At 34.3% G+C, this 24077-nt stretch overlaps 1 protein-coding gene across 13 annotated transcripts in view; it reads left to right on the plus strand.

Moving 5' to 3' along the window:
* The window catches only part of DOP1A (DOP1 leucine zipper like protein A), a 110689-nt gene that overhangs the window by 34683 nt on the left and 51929 nt on the right, over nt 1-24077 (plus strand). For 5 of the 13 annotated variants that reach the window (XR_008916608.1, XM_056818527.1, XM_056818526.1 and 2 more), the window contains 12 exons: nt 66-247; nt 4817-4987; nt 7567-7756; nt 9964-10062; nt 11627-11726; nt 12641-12750; nt 15898-16006; nt 17794-17914; nt 19225-19344; nt 22240-22354; nt 22726-22755; nt 23142-23375. Coding sequence is in view for 12 of the 13 variants with exons in the window: in XM_056818527.1 (XP_056674505.1) it covers nt 66-247; nt 4817-4987; nt 7567-7756; nt 9964-10062; nt 11627-11726; nt 12641-12750; nt 15898-16006; nt 17794-17914; nt 19225-19344; nt 22240-22354; nt 22726-22755; nt 23142-23375 (1581 nt within the window). In the remaining variant the exon portion in view is untranslated. The remainder of the gene's footprint in view (nt 1-65; nt 248-4816; nt 4988-7566; nt 7757-9963; nt 10063-11626; nt 11727-12640; nt 12751-15897; nt 16007-17793; nt 17915-19224; nt 19345-22239; nt 22355-22725; nt 22756-23141; nt 23376-24077) is intronic. The other 8 variants (XM_056818529.1, XM_016431170.2, XM_056818534.1 and 5 more) reach the window with 2 other exon arrangements.

The following is a 24077-nucleotide window of genomic DNA, read 5'->3' on the forward strand; positions in this document are numbered from 1 at the left end:
ATTTAAAGAAGTAGTAGCAGATAAAACTGAAACATGGGAGATTACTTTAATGTGTTTTCTACTAGGTTTTACAAAATAATGCAAAGTACCAGGTAGTACCAAAAAAGTTGACCATAGGCAAACGCCTGGCACAATGCCTGCACCCAGCATTACCTGGTGGAGTTCATCGAAAAGCACTTGAAACATATGAGATTATCTTCAAAATCATTGGACCTAAGCGCCTTGCCAAAGATCTTTTTCTGTATAGGTAAGAATCATTTTAATGTTTATGTATACTATATTGTTATGGCTTCATGTAAACATTTCATAAAAGAAAAAATAAAATAATAATTTATTCATTTAACTGTTTTATACTTAGTACTAAAAAAAAAACTCCTTTGTTTATACACTTAAAATTAGTAAGGAAGCCTTAACAATGACAGACAGGTATTCCGCTTAATATTAAAACTTTTATGTAACTCATTTATATGTTTCAGAGAAATTTTTTCAAAATCTGTTAGGTCTGGACATGATAGTGCATGACTGTAATCCCAGCCACTGGGAAGGTTGAGGCTGAAGGATCTCTTGACCTTGGGAGTTCTACAGTAGATGATGCCAATTGGGTGTTTGGCATTAATATATACCTGTAGGAACAGGGAAAAGGGGAGACCAGGTTGCCAAAGGAACGATGAACCAACCTAGGTTGGAAACAGAGCAGGTAAAGTTGCTGTACCTATGGCTAGCAGGATAGAATCTCTGAGTAATCCCTACTTTTCCATTCTGGGAGAAATGGGATGACCCTGTCTTTAAAAAATTAAATCTATTATTTATTTTGTGTCTTCCTTCCATCTTAATTGTTTTGTAGAATCACAGATGTAAACTTTGGTTACTCAGTGGGTAATTAGTTCTTTAGCAGTAATAAGGAAGTTTGGAAAGTTTTGTTTTGGACATATCAAGTTTGAGATGCCTATAGGACATCCCTTTTGAGATATCAATGAAGATGCATTTGGTAATGTGAGACTGAAACTGAGGGAAAAGGATAGGATCTGAGAATCATCTGCATTGAGATAGTAATTGAATACATAGGAACTGATAAAATCATTAAGCAAGATAGTATAGATAAAGAAGAGTCCAGTACATAGCCATTTTAGACACTCATGGTTAATAATAAAGCTAAGAATTTGATTATCCACAGCTCTGTGAGTTAGGTTCTATCATTATCTTCATTTTTTAGAAATGAAAACTTCTTACCTTCTTTCTTAGAATCAATACGCAAAGTATTGATTCCAGGGCAGAACAGTAAGGGCTAGACGATTGGGGTTAAGTAACTTGCCCAGAGTCACACAGCTAAGTGTCTGAGGTTAAATTTGAACCGAGGACCTCCCATCTCTGGACCTGGCTCTCAATCCACTGAGCCACCCAGCTGCCCCTTTTTATCCCCATTTTTTAACAAAAGGAAACTAAGTACCTGACCAATGTATAGCTACTAAGTTTCTGAGGCAATTTTTGAATTCTCATCTTCCCGACTCCATATTCATTATAACCACTATTCACCTCATTGCCTGTAGGGGACATGACCTGGATGAAGATTCTGCAAAGAAGGCTGTGGAAGAGTGCTTAGGCAAGTAGGAGGGAATCAGGAAAAGAACCTAGAGAGGAAAAGAGTATTCAGGAGAAGAGTTATTGGCAAATTACAGAGGCCAAAAAGGATGATGCCTGAGAAAGGCCATTAGATTTCACAGTTGAGAGATTTGAGTGTTTTTATGGCTTGTTTGGTGTCTTTTACTATGATTGAGTTATTCAAAAATCTATTTCTTTTTCTGTTAAACTGTGTATTTTAAAATTTTATGTGTATTCATTCGCTTAGTTTATAGTTGTCAGTTTTATCACATAATTTAGAAAAATGGTTTCTAATAATTTCCTGAATTTTCTTTTTTGTAGTGGTTTCTCTATTTTTACTCATATTGGCAAATTGATTTTCTTTTCATTTAACTAGATTAATAGTTTATTAGCTTTTTTCTCCTAATTAGTTCTATTTATCAATTCAGTGAGCTTTTTTGTTTTCATTTTGTTACATTTTATTTTATTGTCATGCAAAATACACTTCCATATTCATCATTGTCATAAGAGCAAACCCATACATATCCAAACCCCCAAAATAAAACCATAAAAACACTGATGTGAAAGATGACTCCAACTTTGAAGGTGTATGGTAACATTCCCCCTCATAAATTTTTCAGGATTGTCCCATATCACTGCATTCCTGAGAATGCATTTTTGTAAAATATTGCTATTATTGTATACAGTGTTCTCCTAGTTCTGCTTATTTCACTCTGCATCACTTCCTGCAGATCTTTCAGCTTTTTCTGAAATCATCTTGCTTATCTTATCATTTTTTTTAAACCCATACCTTCCATTTTAGAATCAGTACTGTGTATTGGTTCCAAAGCAGAAGAATAGTAAGGGCTAGGCAATGGGGGTTAAGTGACTTGCACAGGGTCACACAGCTAGGAAGTGTCTGAGGCCAGATTTGAACCCAGGACCTCCTGTTTCTAGGCCTGGCTCTCAATCTACTGAGCCACCTAGCTGTCCCTTTGCTTATTATTTCTTGTAACACAGTAATATTCCATCACCAACACATTTTACAGTTTGTTCAGCCATTCCCTAATTGTTGGACATCCCCTCGATTCTTCAATCTTTAGTCAGTTAGAAATTACTTAGTTTCCAGTTCTTAACTGTCATAAAAAGTACTACTCTGAATATTTTCTAATACATGAGGCCTTTTTTTCTTGTCTTCATTGGGTTTTATTCTCAGAACAGGCTATATATGTTTGGCATTTAAGTGCAACAGATCAGTATTTGACAGATTTAAAACCCTAAGACTAGAAGGAATGGCTCCCTATTGCTGAGAACACAGGACAACAGTTTGGCAGAAATTAGGTTTAGACTAACCACTTATAGTATTGCCACAGTTAACTTGAAGGAGATACATATGTATAGAAAAACATCATTTTGAAAAATAGAGATCAATACCTTTCATAACTGTGGGCAAGGGGAAAGTTCTTAAAACAAAGTATCAAAGAGGTCATAAAATAGCTAATTTTCTATAACAGTTAAAATTTAGGGGAGACTGAGGCAGGTAGAAATTAGTTTCTCTCTACAAGGAGTAATATATTTTTAGAGGTTTATTAAAAGTTAAGGAAATACAGGATAAGGAAAATGTGCCTAGGCCAGGGAGGCCTAGACAAGACCTCACCTACATTATGGAAAGAGCCACATCTCCCCCCAAACGGAAGTCCAAGAGAGCAAAAGCCTTTGCAATCAGGTTAAATCCCTTCTCAATCTCTGCCCAGGTGAGATTACAAGGCATTCTGGGGAAGTGGAGCAAAGGCTTGTGGGGATTGAAGTCCTGGATTCCAATTGATTTTTACATTTTCCTACATAAAAATTAAAAGATTTTGCACAAAATCAGTAAAATTAGAATAAGAAGCAAGGCCAATAGGGAAAAAAATCACAGATACAAGATCAACAATTCATAGTTAGTACTTGTTCCTGAAAATATGTTGGAGTTTAATGGCCTGTGAACTCAGTATAAGTCAAAAGTATAATAATTATCTGATAATGATATAATGATAAATTATCCAAGAAAAAATGCCTATGAGAAAATTATATAGCTTCCAGTTAAAAACGAACCCTACCTCTACTGTCACTCAGTCTGTTTCTCAGATTCTTCTCCCTCCCTAACAAAATATTTAAAGACCTTTATTGCAAAATAGTTGCAGATCTACATTACGACAGGGATCATCTTCTTCATCCTACACCAATGATTTTAGCTGGAAAAGAATAGACTTTAAGCATAAACTATCTGCCTTTTGATATTTAAAGTGCTGCTATTTGGAAGAGAGATTGAAATGCCCCCAGAGAGCCTAACTAGGAACATCAGATTGAAGTTACAAGGCAAATTTAGGCTTGTTCTAAGACATAGGCATCAAGTAAGTAGTGCCAGTCGCCTACATGTGAACCACAGTACTCGTAAGTGCAGCCCGAACTAGACCAAAATATAACTGGGAAACATTTAGCAAAATAAATATACAATGCAACAAAACCACTATGTGTCCCTCAGGGATCCTTTTATACAGTTTTCTGGCCCCAGTTTCTTTTTAAATTTGACCCTATTGCTCTAAGGCAGCATTGGCCAAGTATTGGCACTCATGCCAAGCAAGCACAAGGGGACCTGCTCTGTTTTCCTCTTCCCAGCACCCAAGGACATTTTTTGAATACTCTGTCCCTCTGTCTAGCTGCCCAAAGTGAACACTTTCTTCCTCCCCTCTCTGGGGTAATGTGGTGGCTCATAGCAGCTTGAAGTTGCAGTTTGGGAAGTGAACTTGAAAACTTTTGCCAATGCCACTGTAAGGTATAACTTCCTTAACAGAGCTATCTAGGAGACAGACATTGTTTTAATTTGAACATTTTTTATTTAACTACAGCCAACCAGAGTATTTCTGGCATAAAGCCTCCCTTAAAAAGAAATAAATGAATAAATAAAGCTTTTTATGTACTTATTGCCAAATATTTGATATCAAGGATCATTAATCATTTTCTCTCTATTGGTGCCTTCCATGATACATCCTGCTTTCTCATCCTCATTGATCCCTGGTCCTTATTCTTTCATAGATTCTCCTTTAACCATCCTCTCAAGATACTGGCAAGTTTCTGGCTCTTATTATACAAGCTTTCATTCATTCTGGAATCGATTTTAGGTTGTCCATCTATTATTGTACTTGGTGGAATATTAATATTTAATAACAATTATATTTCCTTTTCTTTTTCCTTATAGTTCTGGACTTTTTCCTCTTCTTGCCAATGCTGCCATGTCTGTTAAACCAACACTGTTGAGTTTATATGAGATTTATTACCTGCCTTTGGGTAAAACATTAAAACCTGGTCTGCAAGGATTATTAACTGGAATTCTACCTGGCTTGGAGGAAGGGTCAGAGTACTATGAAAGGTGAGATGGAATCAATCTGGCAGGTATTACTGTTGTGATAAATAATAAATAACCTGTTGCGGGGGCAGCTGGGTAGCTCAGTGAATTGAGAGCCAAGCCTAGAAACAGGAGGTCCTAGGTTCAAATTTGGCCACAGACACTTCCCAGCTGTGTGACCTTGGGCAAGTCACTTAACCCCCCCCCCCTCCCCCATTGCCTAGCCCATACCACTCTTCTGCCTTGGAACCAATACCCAGTATTTATTCCAAGACAGAAGGTAAGGGCTTAAAAAAACAAACAAACAAATAAATAAATAATCTGTTGCTCTCCTGATATCTTTTATGGTTTGACATCAGTTTAGAGTATAGTGTTCATAGATATTCCATAGAATCTGAAATAAGGAAGAGACTTTTTTTTTTTTAAACCCTTACCTTCTGTCTTGGAGTCAATACTGTGTATTGGCTCCAAGGCAGAAGAGTGGTAAGGGTAGGCAATGGGGGTCAAGTGACTTGCCCAGGGTCACACAGCTGGGAAGTGTCTGAGGCCAGATTTGAACCTAGGACCTCCCGTCTCTAGGGCTAGCACTCAATTCACTGAGCTACCCAGCTGCCCCCAAGGAAGAGACTTTTAAGATTATGTAAGAATATAAAAATTACTATTTAGTAACATAAACTAATACAGTTTTTTAATTTTGCTGATTGAGGATCCAGTGTGCAGGGAGGCAAAGTGACTGCCTAAAATCACAGAGATTGAAAATAGCAGTGACATTATTTATTTGAACAGTAGGTTCTCTGACTCCAAAAACTATGTTGTCTTTAATAATCAGGAAAATTCTATGCCTTATATTTTTCCTAATGTAATTTTCTTATTATAATATTACATTAATTTTGGGGGGAAATTTTAGGGAAATATTTGTGTGTTTATTTTTAAGCCTTAATCTTCTGTCTTAGAATTCACATTGGTTCCAAGGCATAAAGAAGGTAAGATCTAACCAACTGAAGTGACTTGCCCAAGGCCACACAGGAATGAGATATTTTAAATGAACAAAAAATAAACTCACCAGAGTTCAGCAAAATTGGTCATTGTGGAATCAAGCTTTCTACAACTCTTTGCCAAGTAGTATGGAGATATTAAGTGTTTGAACTGTGATTTCATCTAGCTTGGCCAAGTATAGTAAAACAATTTCCAAGCCAAAAAGAAATAGATATATTTAGAGAGGGCCAATCTCACAATAAAGCCTGACTGATTAGGAGCTAAAGACCCTGAGCCTTGTTAGTGGCCTTCTAATATACCCAAAAACTTATACAAAACATGCAATAATTAAAAAAAATTTTTTTGCAATTATGATATTTTTCCATGATTCATGATTCCCCCCCTCCCCTTCCCATTCCCAGAGCTGACAAGCAATTCCACTGGGTTATACATATTTCATTGTTCAAAACTTATTTCCATGTTATTCATATTTGCAATAGTGATCTTTTCATATCAAAACCCCAATCACATTCCCATCGAACCACATGATCAATCATATGTTTTTCTTTTGTGTTTCTACTCCCCCAGTTCTTTTTCTAGATGTAGATAGTGTTCTTCCTCATTAGTCCCTCAGAATTGTCTGGTATCATTGCATTGTTGCTAGTAGAGAAGTCCATTACATTTGATTGTGCCATAGTGTATCAGTCTCTGTGTACAATGTTCTCCTGGTTCTGCTCCTTTCACTCTTCGTCAATTCCTGGAGGTTGTTCCAATTCACATAGAAATCCTCCAGTTCATCATTCCTTTCAGCACAATAGTATTCCATCACCATCAGATACCACAATTTGTTCAGCTGTTCCCCAATTGATGAACTCCCTCTTATTTTCCAATTTTTTGCCACCACAAAGAGTGGGGCTGTAAATATTTTTGTACAAGTATTTTTTATTATCTCTTTGAGGTAAAGACCCAGCAATGGTATGACTGGATCAAAGGGCAGGCAGTCTTTTAAAACCCTTTGGGCATAATTCCAAATTGTCCTCCAGAATGATTAGATTAATTCACAACTCCACCAGCAAAATGATGTGTTTTCAGATATATTTATAGTTCCCAAAGAATCCATATATCTTTATATTTCCTCAAGAATTAAGTAAAATCAGATAACATGGTGAACCACAACTTTACATACTAGAGCAAAGGGATGAGGAGTGTCAGAAAACTTTATGCCTGCTGTGTGATTTTAGGAATGATTCTTTCGGAATTGTGATTACTTTTTTTTAGAAATATTTAATACAATTGAATACTTTATTCAGTTGCGAAAGGATTAAACTACTAAAAATGCTTGAGATAGAATCATATATGGTTGAGATACAGAAAATACTTCATATGGAATCATATCTTGATTATTTTTAGAAAAGTTTAAGATCTATGAACACAAAATAACTGAATTGTAGATAACTGCTATTACTGATTAATCATGAGGGGGTAGAGGATTTCACATTCACATATTCTGACAAGGATAGTAAATGTTTTTTCCTAACAGATGTGTGCCCTTAGTTTTTCATGGAAGAGTATTTTATTTTAATGAATATGAAGCAAAACTGCAATAAATCTTTTGTTTTATACTTTAGAACTAATACCTTGTTGGAGAAGGTTGCTGCTGCAGTGGATCAGTCAGCATTCTACAGTGCCCTTTGGGGTAGTCTTCTTACAAGTCCTGCTGTCCGTTTGCCTGGAATCACTTATGTCCTCTCCCATTTGAACAGGAAGCTTTCAATGGAGGATCAACTTTATATAATTGGCAGCGATATTGAGCTAATGGTATGTAATGTTTCTATTTTCATTAAAAAACTGCATATGCCACCACAGTTATCATTATGCTGCTATAACTTCTTTAAAAGTTTAAAAATCTTTGTATAATAAAAATGGCTTTTTTCTCTTTGCTTCATTCTTTTTAATTTAACTTTTTATTTTAAACTTAATTGCTCATAAACACATTTCAGTGTAAAAAGAACAACAAAGAATATTGCATGTAAAACTGAGCTTCTATTACATTATATTTTTTAAAATGTGAATATTAAATTTATCGGGTAATAACAAAATTTCCATTTTTTGCATCTTCTTATTTTCTTCTGTGCATCTTAATGTTTTACTTAATTTTTTAAAAAATCTTTTTGCATTTCTGTAAGTGTTTGCTTCTTCATATCCTTCCCTCTTCCTGCTGAGAGAAGACCCTTCCTTTTGAACAAATAAGTTTAGGAAAACAAAAGGTTCAATCCATTGACTTTCCAAAAAATGTGTTTCATCTATGAGGGGCATGTTTTAACAATATTCTTTTGTCATGATTGGTCACTGGATTGATCAGATTTCTGAAGTCTTCCAAATTTGTTTTTCATTACATTATTGTTATCCTATAAGTTCTCTTGATTCTGCTGCTTTTACTCTGCATCAGTTCATAGAAGTTTTCTCAAGTTTCTCTGAATCATTCATCTCGATTTTTTACAGCACAGTTCTTTGTTTGTATTCACATACTGCATCTTAGCCTTACCCTCATTGATGAGTTTCTATTTTATTTCTAGCTCTTTGCTGCCACAGAAAAATGCTGCTATAAATATTTTGATGTCTATGGAGGTGTTTCTTGTTGTCATGGATTTCTTTATGTTATATATCTAATGATCAAGTTGTTGGCTCTAAACATGTAGAGATTTTAAATTTATTTGCATTATTCCAAATTGCTTTTCAGAATGTTTAGTCCAGTTCAGGGCTTCATTGATAGTGTGTTAGTGTGGCTATTTTTTTATAACTCTACCAACCTTCATTTTCCCTAAATTTTGTCTGTGTTGCCAATTTTTATGTGAGGTCAAGGCACAGGATCATTTTGATTTCCATTTGTCCCCTTCTGGTTTTATCCTGTTTACTTGAAATTTAGTCAAGAAAAAGCTTTTTAATTTCACATAATCAAAGTAATTTTATAATTTCTAATCATCTGTCTCTGGTTAGACATTCACACCTTTCTCCTTTCCAAGACATAGTCAACAAGCATTTAAATACCTACTATGTGCAAGGCACTGTGCAATGGTAAAATGAAATGCCAAAAAGAGCCCCTCTTCTAGAGGAACTCATAGTCCTTTGGAGAGTCAGTACACAAACAACTATATTCAAACAAGAGCTCTATAGGATAAATTGGAGATAATCTCTGAGGAAAAGTAATAAAATTAAGGAGTACTTTTAAAGTCTTCTTAAAGAATATGAGACCTTAACTGAGAGTCAAAGAAAGCCAGGGGAACCCTAGAGATAGAGATGAGGAGAGAGAGAGTTCCAAGCCTAGGTATAGCCAATGAAAATTAATAGAATATGGAGATGATGTGCCTTATGGAACAGCAAAGGGATCACTGAATCCCAGATTAGATGGATGGTAGTAAATTAAAAAGAAAATTGGAAAGGTAGGATGGAACCAGATTATGAAGGACTTAAAAAGTTATAGATAATTATCCTGACCTCCAGGTACCTTTCTAATTTTTAAAAATAGTATAATCTTTTAATATTTAAGTTAGTTAGCCATTTTTGTTATACTGTGGCATATGATATTGATCTAACCCTAATTTTCACCAGACTGTGTTTTGATTTTCCTAGCAATTCTTGTCAAGGAGTTATTCACTAAGTTATTTTTGTTTTGGATTTATTTGAACATTAGGTTATTTAGTTAAATTATTTCTGATTCTTCATTGTTGGATCTTTTCTATTTATCTATTCTCCTATTTTTTAAACCAGTACCAAATAGTTTTGATAATTATCTTTTTCTCATTATTCCTTCATATAATATTTTAAGATACCATTTTAAGAGATTCTTTTGTATTTCTTTAAAAACTACAACATTTAATTAGAATGAATATATCAGAATATTCCTCTCTCCTATCAGCATGGGGAGAAGGAAAGGTTTGATTTGCTTTGGTGATATAATTTTATTGTGATTGTATCAGTATTCATTTTCAGTAGGTACTGTTAGTTTCATGGCATTCTTTTTGCAGGTAGAAGCAGTAAGTACTTCTGTACAGGATTCAAGTGTCCTTGTGCAAAGAAGTACTCTGGACCTCATACTCTTCTGCTTTCCATTCCATATGAGTCAGGTAAAATAATACTGATATTAATCTAAGATATTTATTTTAGAAATCATATAATTTCTTATATGTATATGTTATATACATATACAATTTCTTTTTAAACCTTTAGGGGGACTAAAGGTGAACAGTTCTCATAGTAAAAGGAAATGGACTCATTTAATAGTTTTTAAAAGGCTCACCTATGTCTACACTTCTAAGTAGTCTTTCTGAAAATGTAATATAAAAGGCAAAAAGTGAGCAAAGCTTACCCTATCAAATCAGCGTTAGTTCTGCCTGTTATCATATCCCTGCAGTCTCTGCCTTTGTAATATAAGGGTCATATAATTTTTTGTTTAAACCCTTACTTTCTTTCTTTCTTAGAACCAACACATTATATCAGTTCTAGGAAAAAGAGTGGTAAGAGCTAGTCAAGATGTGAGGGGTTAAGTGACTTGCTCAAGTTCACAAAGCCAGGAAGTATCTGAGACCAGAGTTGAACTCAGGACCTTCATCTAGCCCTGGTTCTTAATGCACTGAGCCACCTAGCTGCCCTCCATATCATTTTCACTGGTGAACTGACTGCAAGTAGAAAGACATTTTAACCACTTCTTGGCATTCTGTTGTGTTTTTATTACTACTGATTACAACCAACTTGAGAGTTCACAAATGAAGCATCTAAACTAGGATTACTTTAATTTAATTTCCTCATTTGGGAAGAAATGGTTTAAATTTCTCTACATTCTGAAACCTTGATTAAGTGTTCAGTGTGATTCCTGACCATGTCTTTGTTGCCAAAGTAAGTTTAATAGAAGATGGTAAAATTTTGGCTTGTAATTTTATGATAACAGCAGCTAGCAGTGATTTGCAGTAATTCAATTTGAAATAGGGATCCCTATCAAATAGTTTTTTTCCCCTTTTGTTAATAGTTCATAGCTGGGTTAGCATAAAACAAATTATTCTATTTCCTTTTTTATCAATCTTCCTATTCCCAGCTCTTTTCCTACTCCAATTTGGGTCCCATTTTCATACACCAAGGATTTTAATACTGTGCTCTGGCTTTATAGGGTCTCTTTAATATAATGCTTTATCAGAGAGCTTGCCTTCCATAGCTATCTTCTCTTACCATGCTCTAGACTTTTTCTTCATTATTTCTCATTATCTACTTTTCTCTGTCACCTTGATTGTACCCTATTACCAAAGGGCCACTGCTAGGTGTTCAAAGCTATTCTGATAAATTAATTCCTTTTATGACATTGATTGCTGCTAATAAATTCATGTCAGATCACCTTTTAACAAAAGCCTTAGCCTTAACTAAAAAGATTCGATAATAGTATAATAATTAATTATTGGGCATTGTCAACTCTAAAATGTTTTATTTAGACAGTGAAACATTTTTTTTAGTAAGTACTAGTCAATATTATTTTTTTTAATTCACTGAGATGAGAAGAAAGGAAATAAGAAATGAAAAGAAGTTAAAATGATCAAGAACGCAGAGTTGAGATCTTAATTCTACACATATTCCGTGCTTTTATTTAAAAAGAAACTCAGAAGAAAAGGATTAAAATGAAGCTGTGTTTTAACCCTTTTTCAGGCAACTCGTCCTGACATGATCAGAATCTTGTCAGCAGCTCTTCATGTGGTTCTAAGAAGGGATATGTCTCTAAATCGCAGGCTTTATGCATGGCTTCTAGGTAGGTGTGTGATTAAACCTGGAAAAAAAACCTGTAAGTGCTATGATATAATAGGGGAAATGTTTTTACTTTATTAAGAAACTTCTGGGATTTGGGGTGTTCTTGTTTGTTTTAAAAAAATCCTAATTTACCAAGTATATGATTTAAAGAAAGTGTAAAAGCCTCTTGAGAAGAAGAATATGACAAATATTTCTTATAGATTCATTTAATTTGTTGTTTAATGTAATATTTCATAAAAACAAAAAATGAATTCACATTTTCCAAACAAACATTCCATATTTGATTTATAGTTATACATTATAAAAAATACTTCATTGGAACTTTAGTAATTTGAATCCATGTTCCTTTCTATAATTATATGTATATCATGACAATGCAAATAAATGAATGTTATATATGAATTAGTCAAAAATAATTTTAACTTTAAAGCCACGAAGAGACCATGGTCAGAGGTTAAGTGGGACAATGGCTTTTCTACTCAGAGTAGACCATTTTCTCATTCAGTATTTTGTTGGTCTTATAAAGATACTCCGCCTGAGTTGTCCATGTATATTCTCTCAGAAATATGCCTGGGAGAATTTAAAGGCCTCACTGAACTCTAATCACGAGCCATACCACACAAAGACCTTTAGAAAGATTAATGAGCTGTTTGTATTTGTGATTTAAAGGCCATAAAAATATCCTGGAAAATAAATTACTTTGTATTATTTGGTAAGCAGGAGAATTATTCTGGAACAATGTCATTCACACAGAATTTCCTTTTATTAAACTTTATAAAATTATCTCTCTTGCTGCCATTAAATGGACTACAAATTGGTATGTGTTGGCCATTATTGAGATCTATGGTTTTTAAATTGGTGATGTAGATTTTTGTGATTGCAATACTAACATTTTTTATATTTGTTTGCTTGGAGGCTTTGATAATAATGGTGTTATCATAGGACCCAGAAGCACAAGACATAGTAATCCTGAGGAACATGCCACTTATTATTTCACTACTTTTTCCAAAGAAATGTTGGTCCAGGTAATTTATGCCTTAATTTTATTCTTTACTTAATTCAATATGAAGTTATTTCCCAACTATTATCCTTGATAATCTTTTTTTATTAATCTTTATTAGAGCTTACTAGTAGTTATTCCTATGCATTTTCCGTGTATCACATTTAATAACTTTTAAGAATTTAGAATCTCAGGGGCCAGCTTTTGAAATCCATACCTAAGCAAGAATTCTTTCTATAGCATATGTAATGGGGGAACCATAATTGGCTTGAAAAATTCTAGCAATTAGGATCCAACTACCTCATGATGCGTCCAATTCCATTCTTTCCTTACTTGAAGCCCAAATTTGCCACTTTGTAACTTTTACCCATTGCTCCTTAGAACAAATATATTCCCTCTTCTATTTGAAAGCCTTTCAAATACTTGAGGATAGATATCATGTCTCACCCTCTTTAATGGCTTTTCTAAGTAGCTTTCCTTTTTTTGTTTTTTTCAACCAGTCCTCATGTGGTATGAAGTTCAAACTCCTCCCCATCCTGTTTGTCTTCTTCTGAACAGCCTCAATCTTATCAATATCTTTCCTTGAATGTGGGACTCAATGGAATACACTAAGATCTTTTTTTTTTTTAAACCCTTACCTTCCATCTTGGAGTCAGTACTGTGTATTGGCTCCAAGGCAGAATAGTGGTAAGGGCTAGGCAATGGGAGTCAAGTGACTTGCCCAGGGTCACACAGCTGGAAAGTGTCTGAGGCCAGATTTGAACCTAGGACCTCCTGTCTCTAGGCCTGGCTCTCAATCCTCTGAGCTACCCAGCTGCCCCCTACACTAAGATCTTATTAGTTGCTGATTCAGATTTAGATGTTGACAACAATAATGTAAAAGGAAAAGAATATTGAAACCCTTTAGAACTCTGATCAATGCAGTGACCATTCATGACATCAGAAGACCAATGAATAAGCATGCCTCTGGATGGAGAGGTGATGGATTACTAGTGGAGAATGAGAGCCATTTTCATGCATGACCAAAGTGTTTGTTTTGCTTGACTACACTTCTGTGTTATACATGAAAGTTCTATTGGTAGGGTTGATGAATTATTATATGGTTGATCTTCCCATATGGGGGCACCTCAAATAGCTTTTAAAAATGTTTTAATTAAGCTTTTTAAAATACCATTTTTCACTTCTTGATGACTCCTTCACTTATCCTGCTATAGAATTCCTTCTTACAAAGCAGTATAGTTTTAACAAAGCAAATGAAAACTTTGGCTTTGTTTTTATTTGTACTTCATTCTGTATCTGTAGTCTACTCTCTCTCTCTCTCTGCTGAGAATTGGGAGAGAGACTTTTCATCATCAGTCCTCTAAAGTTATGATTGCTCAGTACATTGATCTGAGTTCTGAAGTATTTCAGTATTTTTTTACTTTACATTATCATGGTTATCATGTTCACCCTGCATCAGTTCATAAAAGTTTCTCTGAATTCCTATTTGTCATTTTTATAAGGCATAATAATATTCTTCTATAGGATCATATATTTGGAGCAGGGATTCTCAACCTTTTTTTATGGCTTGAACCTCTTGGCCAGCTTGGTGAATCCTTTGGTCCTCTTCTAAGAATAATGTTTTTGTTTTTGTTTTTTTAGTGCATATAATAAATAGAACTACAAAGATAGAAAATTGTATTGAAATAAAGATTTAAAAAAATTTTTTTCCCATTCAAGTTCATAGACTTTACAGGGTACTTGAAACCTGGGTTAAGAAGCCTTGATCAAGAGCTATATGAGACCTCAAAGCCCACCTATTCCAGACCCTTTTTTTCATATATAGAAACCAAGAACAAGGGGGATGAAGTGATTTGCCCAAGGCACACCAATAAGTCAAGTGGAATTTGTTATCCAGGTTCTTTAACTCCAGAGCTAGTGTACTGCACTGTGTTTGCTTTCTTCCATTTTATTCACATAACACCATTTGTTCAGCTTTTCTCCCATCAGGGGACATCTAGTTCAATAGTACTTTCCTTATAGGTTTTTGCTATTATTAAAAGTGCTGCAGTAAATGTTTTGGAGGATCTTTCCCCTCTGTCTTTGGCATTGTTAGTGATATCACTGAGTAAAAGTGTATGAACAGTTTAATGACTTCTCTAATGAACTTTCCAGACTAGGTAGACCAATGCATAGCTCCACTAGCATTAGTGTGTCCTTCCAACATTTGTCATTGTTATCTTTTATCATCTTTGCCAATCTCATAGGTCTGAGGTAAAGCATCATAGTTGCTTTAATTTTTATTTCTTGGTTTAGTGACTTGGAAAATTCTTTCCTATGAAACCTCATTTTTTTTGGTAACATTCTTAAATTGTGGAAATAATTTCTGGCCTTTTGTTTTCCTGTGGGGGTTAGGGCTTTTTACTAATGGATTCTTCCATTTATCTGGGAGCCCGGTAGATAGAATGCTGGCCCTAGAATCAAAAAGACTCGAGTTCATATTACTTTCAGGAAGTCATTTTTTTCTCCTGTTCCCTCAACTTACTCTCAAATTGTAAGGATCAAATGAAATAATATTTGCAAAAGTGCTCAGTCCAGTGCCAGGCATATAATAGATATTATGTAGGTGCTTATTCTCATATGCCCTCACCTGAAGCTTTGAAGTCCCCCATAGATGGCTTTCCAACAAGAACACAAAAACTCAATTTTTAGTGGAACATTTTTGAATAGCTCTATCCCCAACTCCATCTAGGTATACATTTTTAACTTCTAATTCTGATTTTTCTTTGTTAAGGGAATTTCCAGATAACTAGAGTAAATTCAAGGTAGTGTAGTGGGATTTGACTATTCAGAATGAACTGATAATGGAGACAATTGTGAGTGTCATTGACTACAAATCTCAGATTAACCTGCATAAGAAAAACAATAAGATGATGTGCATTAGTTGTAGTTCTACTTCCAAGGATAAATAAGAACATTTTTCTTTACCAAAAGGAATATAATCATATTTGGGGAAATTATTTCAGTGAAGTAACAGAGATGTTATGTCACTATATGTGTGTCACCGTCCTGGAATTTTTTACCAAGAAGAAATGGATCATGCATGCCTGGTGTTTTATTTTTTATGGTTTTTTTTTCATTATGAGTTTCAGGCCATTTTTCTGTTAACTAATTTGCATTTTCTTTTAAAAAGGCAATGGTGGGAATCTTACAAGTGAATGGATTTGGAGAAGAAAGTACCCTAATGCAGGACTTAAAGCCTTTTCGTATTTTAATCAGTTTACTAGACAAACCTGAACTAGGTAATGTTTATGTTCTATATCTTACACACATACCACAATTCTTCAGTGATGTACATTAAAGACAATTATGTGACATTTCATAAAGAGGTGTGAGCTTTTTTTAGATAACATTTGAATTTAAATATCATGCCTAGAAAATCATTAGCAATTCTAGATGAGCTCCTCTACTGTCTTGCCCATTCTATCTATTTATGTAATCAAAAGGCCACCCAAAGAAATCCTTGCCATCTAAGACATTTTTAGTGAGCAAATGACTTAAAGCAAAGAGATAGAAATTCATAGTGATTGACCATCTCACTTAGTTTGGAGTAGCTCTTATTAACTCTTGACTTCCACACCCTCCCTGTATTTGTGCCTTTTCAATGGGATCTAAAGTGGAGTTTTAGTTATAGTGAATTTCTCAGAAATAATATAAATAAATCAAGAAGTGATAGCTCTAAGGTTAGCAATAATACTGATTGCTGAAAAATTACCTCAAGATGGAAAGCTCTCTTGAGGCATGATCAACATGTGCCCCTTTGCAATTTTTAACTTTTAATATTTAAGTGAACAATGATTATTACTACTCTTTACTCTATTTGGTGCACATTTGCAGCCCATTCCATCCTTTTCCAGTGCTATTCCTGTTCTTGGTTTTTTGTAACTACTCCACAGATGTTCCCTGTCCATGCCAGAGGCCTTTCTCTAGCTCTTTTTACACTGTGGAGCACTTAACTTATCTTTCTATATTACCTCTCATTTATGCCATAGCAACAGCCTTATTTCTTTTTCAGTCATAACTTTCCAGGTGGTATTCTTATGTCACATCTCAAAAACATGCCTTCATTGGAAATGTACTATACCTTATGTGTGCCTACTGATGTATAGTTATAGTATCCTTTAAGTCATCCATAATTTCATTTCTTGGAACTTTTGTTATTCCAAGATTCACAACTACAGAACCTGGTAAGGAAAATAGTTTTATTGAAAAGATGGATCTTTATACATGATTCCAGTTTTGCATTGTGCAGGGGGCAGCTAAGTGGCTCAGTGGTTAGAGTGCCAGGCATGAAATTGGGAGCACCTGGGTTCATATCTGGCTCAGATACTTCCTAGCTTTGTGACCATGGGCAAGTCATTTAATTCCATTTGCATATTCCTTGCCCTTCTGTCTAAGAGTTCATACTAAGATAGAAAGTAAGAGTTTAAAAAAATAAAGAAAAGCATTGCATTATTTCCCAAATGCAGTGCAGCCGTCTTTCTTCCTCCTGTTCAATAAAGAACCAATACTAGTTCAATAGGCTACCTACCCACAACCACTAAGAAAATATTTCTATTGCCCTTACAATGTCTGGCACATAGGGAAACATTTAAGAAATACTTATTTCCTTCCCTTTTCCTCAAAAGTATATTAAATTGAGTTATCTTTAGGAAGCATTTAAGAAAGGATCAAAACAATAAAAATTATGGTATATTACAGCTTGGAGATTTTTAGTTAATTGCTTCTTGAAAGATAAAAGATCAAAATAATTTATTTTAATGATGCAAATGCTAAAATTTCTAGTCATGAATTTTGTTTCACAACTTAAGCATTCGTTTTCATTAGTTACTTTGTTGTTTTCTGAGGGTAGCTACATAAAATTTAGAATTATATTTAGCTTTGTATGAATCTGAATGAAGCAGGGAGAAAAAACTTACTTTAAGAAATTTAATTATATAAGCAGTCTTTATATGATAGTCTACCAATATGTAATTATTGTATCTACTTTGCATATTCATTGTATATTTTACATACATATTTATTGTAGGACCTGTAATATTAGAAGATGTTCTGATTGAAGTATTTAGAACACTATATACACAGTGCAGAGCCGAATTGGATCTTCAGGTAGAACCTCCCTTCAGCAAAGATCATACACAATTAAGCAGGTACAGAAATGATTTTGTTTCCAAAACATAATTCGGTAGACTATAACATACATTTGCTTACTTAGTTTTAAAGTGACAGTTGTTTTAAATTAGAAGTAAATAATTTCACTGTTTCCATAATCCAAAAGTATTGATTAGAAAGCAAAGCAACCAAGTGGTTTGCTTTATCAGGGACTCACAGAGTACTTAAACAATTTTTTTGTTTGTTTTAACCCCATTTGAGGGACTAATGATGAAATGCACAGGTTCACAGATGCTTTATTTTATACATGAATGCATTGGATATAGAATACTTGGAATTCAACAGAGCACAGTAAACTCAACAGTAGATTGATAAATGGTTGAAGAATATTATTTATAAATGTTGAGTAATAAGACTATTAACCTACAGGAATGGTTTGTATTGTTGTATTTCTCATGTTGACTGTATCATCTTAAGTGTCACTAATAACTTCCATGCAAAGAAACAGCTAGCCTAATGCACAAACACCTAATAAATTTAGTGACAAAGTCAGGATCCAGGAAGATCTCAGTAGTTTCTGGAATGATGGGCTCAAACTGTCAAAATGAAATTTAATTAGATAAATGTGAAGCCTCTTAATTAATATCAAAATATTAACTACATAAGAGATTGGAGAGGTCAGAGTAGGGTGGCAGAAATGGCTACGTAGCAAATTTAAAAGAATTAGGCTTTTAGGTGACTGCAAGATCATTACATCCCAACCTTGTGATGACTGCCAATAAAAGTGATGCAATCTTAGACTTTGTTAATAAAAATATAGTATGTAGAATGACTCACTGTACTCTTTGCTTGTTGAACAACATTTGGAGTGAAGTTCAGTTCAGGTTTTGGGAAGCAGCCCCCATCTTAGAAGAGGGAACAATTTTCTAACCTTTTCACAATGGAACAGGTTACCCTGCAAATGCTATAGAGAATTCACCTGCTTTGGATGATAAGTGGAAGTAGATAATGTCTAAGGTCCCTACAGTTTAAGATTCTTTGATTCTTGTTACTCTCAATTTCAGTTATATTTGCATAATCTCATTTTAGACATTTCCCAGATCTCTAGATTTGGGTTGTCACCTATTGGGGAACACAAATGCCCTTGTATACTGATTATAATTACTCATATATAGGTGTGGCAGGTAAATATTTTTCATAGTCTGTTAACCTTACTATATGATTAAACTTTTACTTATTACAAAGCATAATAGTACTAATATATTTCAACAGTATTAATTTGGGAGTGAGGGAGAGAAGGGTGGGAAAGTGTTGATATTTGTCAGCTTTTATTTATTTTCTTTCTTAGCAAATTGAGGGAAAACAAGAAAACTGCAGAACTGATTAAAACAGCCAATCTTCTTTTTAATTCCTTTGAGCCATATTACATGTGGGACTATATTGCACGCTGGTTTGAAGAATGCTGTAGGTATGTAAAATTAATTTGCTTGAATATGTTTCCAGAACCAGTTCTGAACTTTCCTAAAAAAGACATTTTTCATAGCATTTCTATAAAGAAATTTTACAGAATCACATGACTGACTAAATTGGTTTTTAAATGTAATTAACATTGATGTATTTGGGTTTCATTACAACAACTGATTGTTAAATAATCATTTACAGTTTACAAACTTTACAAACTCATAAACCTCACAACAACTCTTGGATAGAATAATTGTTGCTGTCTCCTATTTTGCAGATGAGAAAATAGTTTCTAAGCTTGATAAATAACTTGCTGAAGATCACATAGTTAAGTGTCAGGCAGAACTTTGCACTATAGTCCTCTGACTCCAAATCCACTGCATCCTTTGCTATCCTGGCTTTGTTCAATATTCAAGAAGCTTTTACAGACTTCACAATAAGACAAATGGGTAGGACAAGTCTGGATATGGGAAAGTGTATAAGGTAGTGTAGTAAATGCATTTTAAAGTACTTTTCTCAAGTAGGCAGAGGAGTTTTTATCATAATTCTCACATGTATTTTGTGATTTGTGTCCTCTTATTCTGCTGCATATTTCCTCACTACTTGGGAAAAACCTCTGAGGTGAAGCTATATCCTAGCCTGAAGAGTGTAAGTCAAGATTAGGCAAATTTTTTTCAAGTACATGATATTTTGGAGGCAGCTGAGTTGCTCAGTGGGTAGAGAGTCAGGCCTTGGAATCTGGAGGACCTGGGTTAAAATGTGGTCTCAGACAGGTCCTAGCTCTTTGACCCTGAGCAAGTCACTTTACTAAGGTGCTTTAGTCTCTTGAAACTGATACATAGTATTGGAATTTTTTTAAACTATATTTGGAATTTTAAGAGCTGGAGGAGATCTCAGAGTAAATCAGTATCTACCCTAACCTCCTATCTAGTTCAGGTATTCCTTGTTCAGTCCATTCTGATTCTGGTTATCCTCTGTCACAGAGACCACAATACTGCTGTGATTGGCATATGGTGATCCCTTCAGGTTAGGGTTTGTTTTTTGAAAGTCATGATGTTCTCTTCAGAGCATGTTACCAAGAGAGTTCTGAGACCTGGGTTGGTTTTGTGCATTCTCTGGGTGTCTCTGGGACTCTCTCAGAGATCTTTGACCTAGCAGACACAGGGTTAGGGTTAGTTCCTGGGTCTAGGAACAAAAACTATTGAGCTGTGCTAGTACAGAGTGGCCTATAGGATCTGGGAGCAGATAATTAAGAAATGAGCCTTCATACTCTGCTTATCTAGAATGTATAGAATTTATGTTGAAATCATTCCATCAGTAAGCATTTATTAAGTACTTGGGGATACAAAGACTAAAATGGAATGTTCCTTGCCCCCATAGAGCTTGCATGATATTGGAGAAAACAGGTACACATCTAAGTAAATATTAAATAAATACAAAGTAAATAACATGACAATTATTTAAAGAGGCACCAGCAGCTAGAAAAAATGAGTCAAGGTCTCGTATAGGAAGTGGGACTTGAACTTTGAAGGAAGCAAAGGATTCTAAAAGGTATGGGTAAGGAAGACATACATTCCTGGACACTGGGAGATGCCTGTAGAAACTTGGAGATAGGAAATGAAATGTTCAGTCTGAGGAACAGCAAATAAATCTGCTTACTGAGTATGTGAAAATGGGAATAAAGTGATAGATTGATACTTGAACTTTAGGAAAATACATTGGGATCTATGTGTAGTATGGATTTGAGAAGAGAGAAACTTGAGACAGGAAGACCAAATTGAAGGTTATTATAATAGGACAAGTAGATTGAGCCTTGAATTGGCTGATGGCCATTTAAGAGGAAGAGTATGAATGTGAGAGATGTTATGAAGGTTGATTAATCCCCAAGATTACAGTAATTGAATGGCAATGTGGGATAAGGAGTTGAGGATGACTTCAAGACTGTGAACCTGAGTGTTTGTAAGAGTGGTTGTGTGCTAGCAGTCTTGGAGGACAAAAGACAAGCCCCCTGTGGCATTCTCCCAAAGCATACATGAGTGCTTATTCAAAGAGTGGGGATGATACTGACTATAAAATGGATTTTCCAAACTTTACCCTCAAAGAGGGACACTTTCACACAGTTGTGCCCTTGATGGAAAAAGGTTATTTGGGGCAGAAAGAGTTTGAGAAGCCCTACAGGATATTCAGATAGAAATGTCCATTAGACAGTTGGTAATGTAAACCTGGAATGTGGGGTCAGGGTAATATGAGACATGAGCTAGAGATGGATAGATAGATTTTTTAGCATAAAGATATGTGTGTATGTATGTTACAAAGATAATATTTTAACTCGTGGTGCTCAGTACTATATTACTTTGTATAAATTCATGTATGTACATGCCTCAAATGCTTACTTAAAAGCTGCCCAAGGTCAGGTCCTATGTCTTGCACCTTTTTTTTTTTACCCCTTGAAAGCCTAGCACAATGCCTTATTTTTTAAAAAGTATTAAGCTGGACCAGTGATCTGCTTGGTATAGGGAACACCTCTTTCAATACCATTTAGAACCTGGTCTGTAATTTAGTCTTAGAAATTGTCTGGGGTTCTGAGAGGACTTGCTTATGTCCCATAGCCAAGATGTGTCAGAGATGGTCCTTGAAGTCCTGAGTTTGAGCCAAACAGGCAAAATTACAAATCTCTGAATTATTCTTTAAGTAGTGGTTTTGCTTTCCCATATAGGATTGTAACACAAATACATTTTAAAAACTAAAACATTAAACATAAGAACTAATTAACTTAGATGTTCATTTTTCAGTATTGCTTCAACTTCAGTAATATTATTAAGGTGAACTCTTACTGTCCCTATTGATACTATCAGATCATTCAGAATGCTATAATTAGTAAAAGTTGTTTTTGCCTTTTTAGAAGGACCTTGCATGCCAGACTTCAGATTGGACCTGGAGATAACAGTGAGTCATCTGAGCTGCAGCTGACCAGTTTCTGCCTGCTGGTGGATTTTTTATTGGATATAGTTTCTTTGGTAAGATTTAATTATATACTTTATAAGAAACATAGAAACAAAAATATAGAAATTTTATATTTAAGAACAAGTCTAATCTGCTGTGATTTATCTTAAAAATCATAAAATTTTATTATCTTCTGGCATAGCATTTTGGTTTTGTGTGTTTTTTTGTCCTTTTTTATAACTAATGTGCAACTTATATTGATGTAAACATATAAATATATAGCAATGACCTAGCTTTGTAGTGCTTTATACTTATGATTGACTGCTAATTCTTAAAAACATGAATATCTTTTTAAAGTACTTTCTATTAAACTATCTCAATGAAAAACTTTAGAACTTTTTTCTCTTATATTTTCTCTTTTATTCTTTGCTCTCTCATTTCAAAGCCTACTAGAAGTATGAGGGTGCTGTGTCAGGTATGACATTGAACCTATTTTCTCTTTATCAATTATTAATTCTCTTTTTTCTTATTACATTTGATTTTGAAAAATGTAGTATAGAGAGTTGGCTCATAAGATGCATGATGAATTTTATAATATTTCAGTTAGAATTTGGGACTAGAAATATTTTATCTCCCTCTGTTCAAAGTGAATATAATTTTGTTAACTTTCCCAGTTAAGAGCAATGGTATATTTAAAACATTGTGAATAAATAAATTTGCCAACTCATTTTGATAAAATTCTAAATAAATAGATTGCAAAAATCTTAAGACCATAAAACTATACTTTTACAACTCTGAATTGAAGTTGATTTCAACATTATTCAGTTGGGGTTTTTTTTTGTTGAATTATCTTTTTATTAGGAGACTTATATTGAAATACAAACAGAACATTTGCCCCAGTTGCTACTTAGAATGATTTCTGCGCTGACAAGCCATCTCCAGACTTTGTACTTATCGGAACTGACAGATTCACTCAGGCTTTGCTCAAAAATCCTTAGCAAGGTCCAGCCTCCCCTGTTATCTGCTGGCACAGGCACTGTGTTAAGATTTTCAGGTGGTCAGAACAATTCTGTCAAAGAATGGGAAGATAAAAAGGTAATGTTGGCTTTTCATTTCTTGATTCTTTAGATATAATCTCATTTTCTTTAGTGTTTTCTAGGCCTTTTTGACAAAACAAAATGAATATGCTGAACTGTTTTAGAGCTATTATCCAAGTAATTTAATCCTTGTGTTAGAGGAACAACCAATGGAACTGTTTAAACAACACATAATTGTGTGTAGTTTTCTAACTATCCCTAAAATCAAAACTTTAAAAATGTCTATCCTTGAATGCTGAGACAACTTTATCATGGTGGAAAGAGCAACACAGGGATGTATTGTACTGTCCTTGTGTGGAAGGAAGGCACAATGGCAAAGAAGTACTGAAGGGCTCTTGTGTCTAATGTAAGAGTTTTCTGTTACCATAGGGATTTTTAATGAGCATATTTTAACATAAGTATGAAGTTTGCTTTCATGTGGCATGCAAGATGTAAAATTTTTTCTTTTGTAATTTTTTATTTTATTCATTAAATTTTATTTTTTTATGTGCTCACAAGCATAGACTAAATTTATAATTTTCTTCAGTTCTTTTTCTTGGAATCAAATGACTCTTTAAAGAAACATCTGGCACTTTTATCATTTATTTAAAAAGGAGAATCTTTTAGTTGATGCAAGTTGGCTGATAAGTGAAAACCTTTCTAGACACTTCTTATTTTGGCTTCAAGTACTTGATAAGTTTTTCATTTGTTTTTCAAGCTG

Source organism: Monodelphis domestica, chromosome 2, assembly GCF_027887165.1.
Source record: "Monodelphis domestica isolate mMonDom1 chromosome 2, mMonDom1.pri, whole genome shotgun sequence".
Taxonomy (NCBI): Eukaryota; Metazoa; Chordata; class Mammalia; order Didelphimorphia; family Didelphidae; genus Monodelphis; species Monodelphis domestica.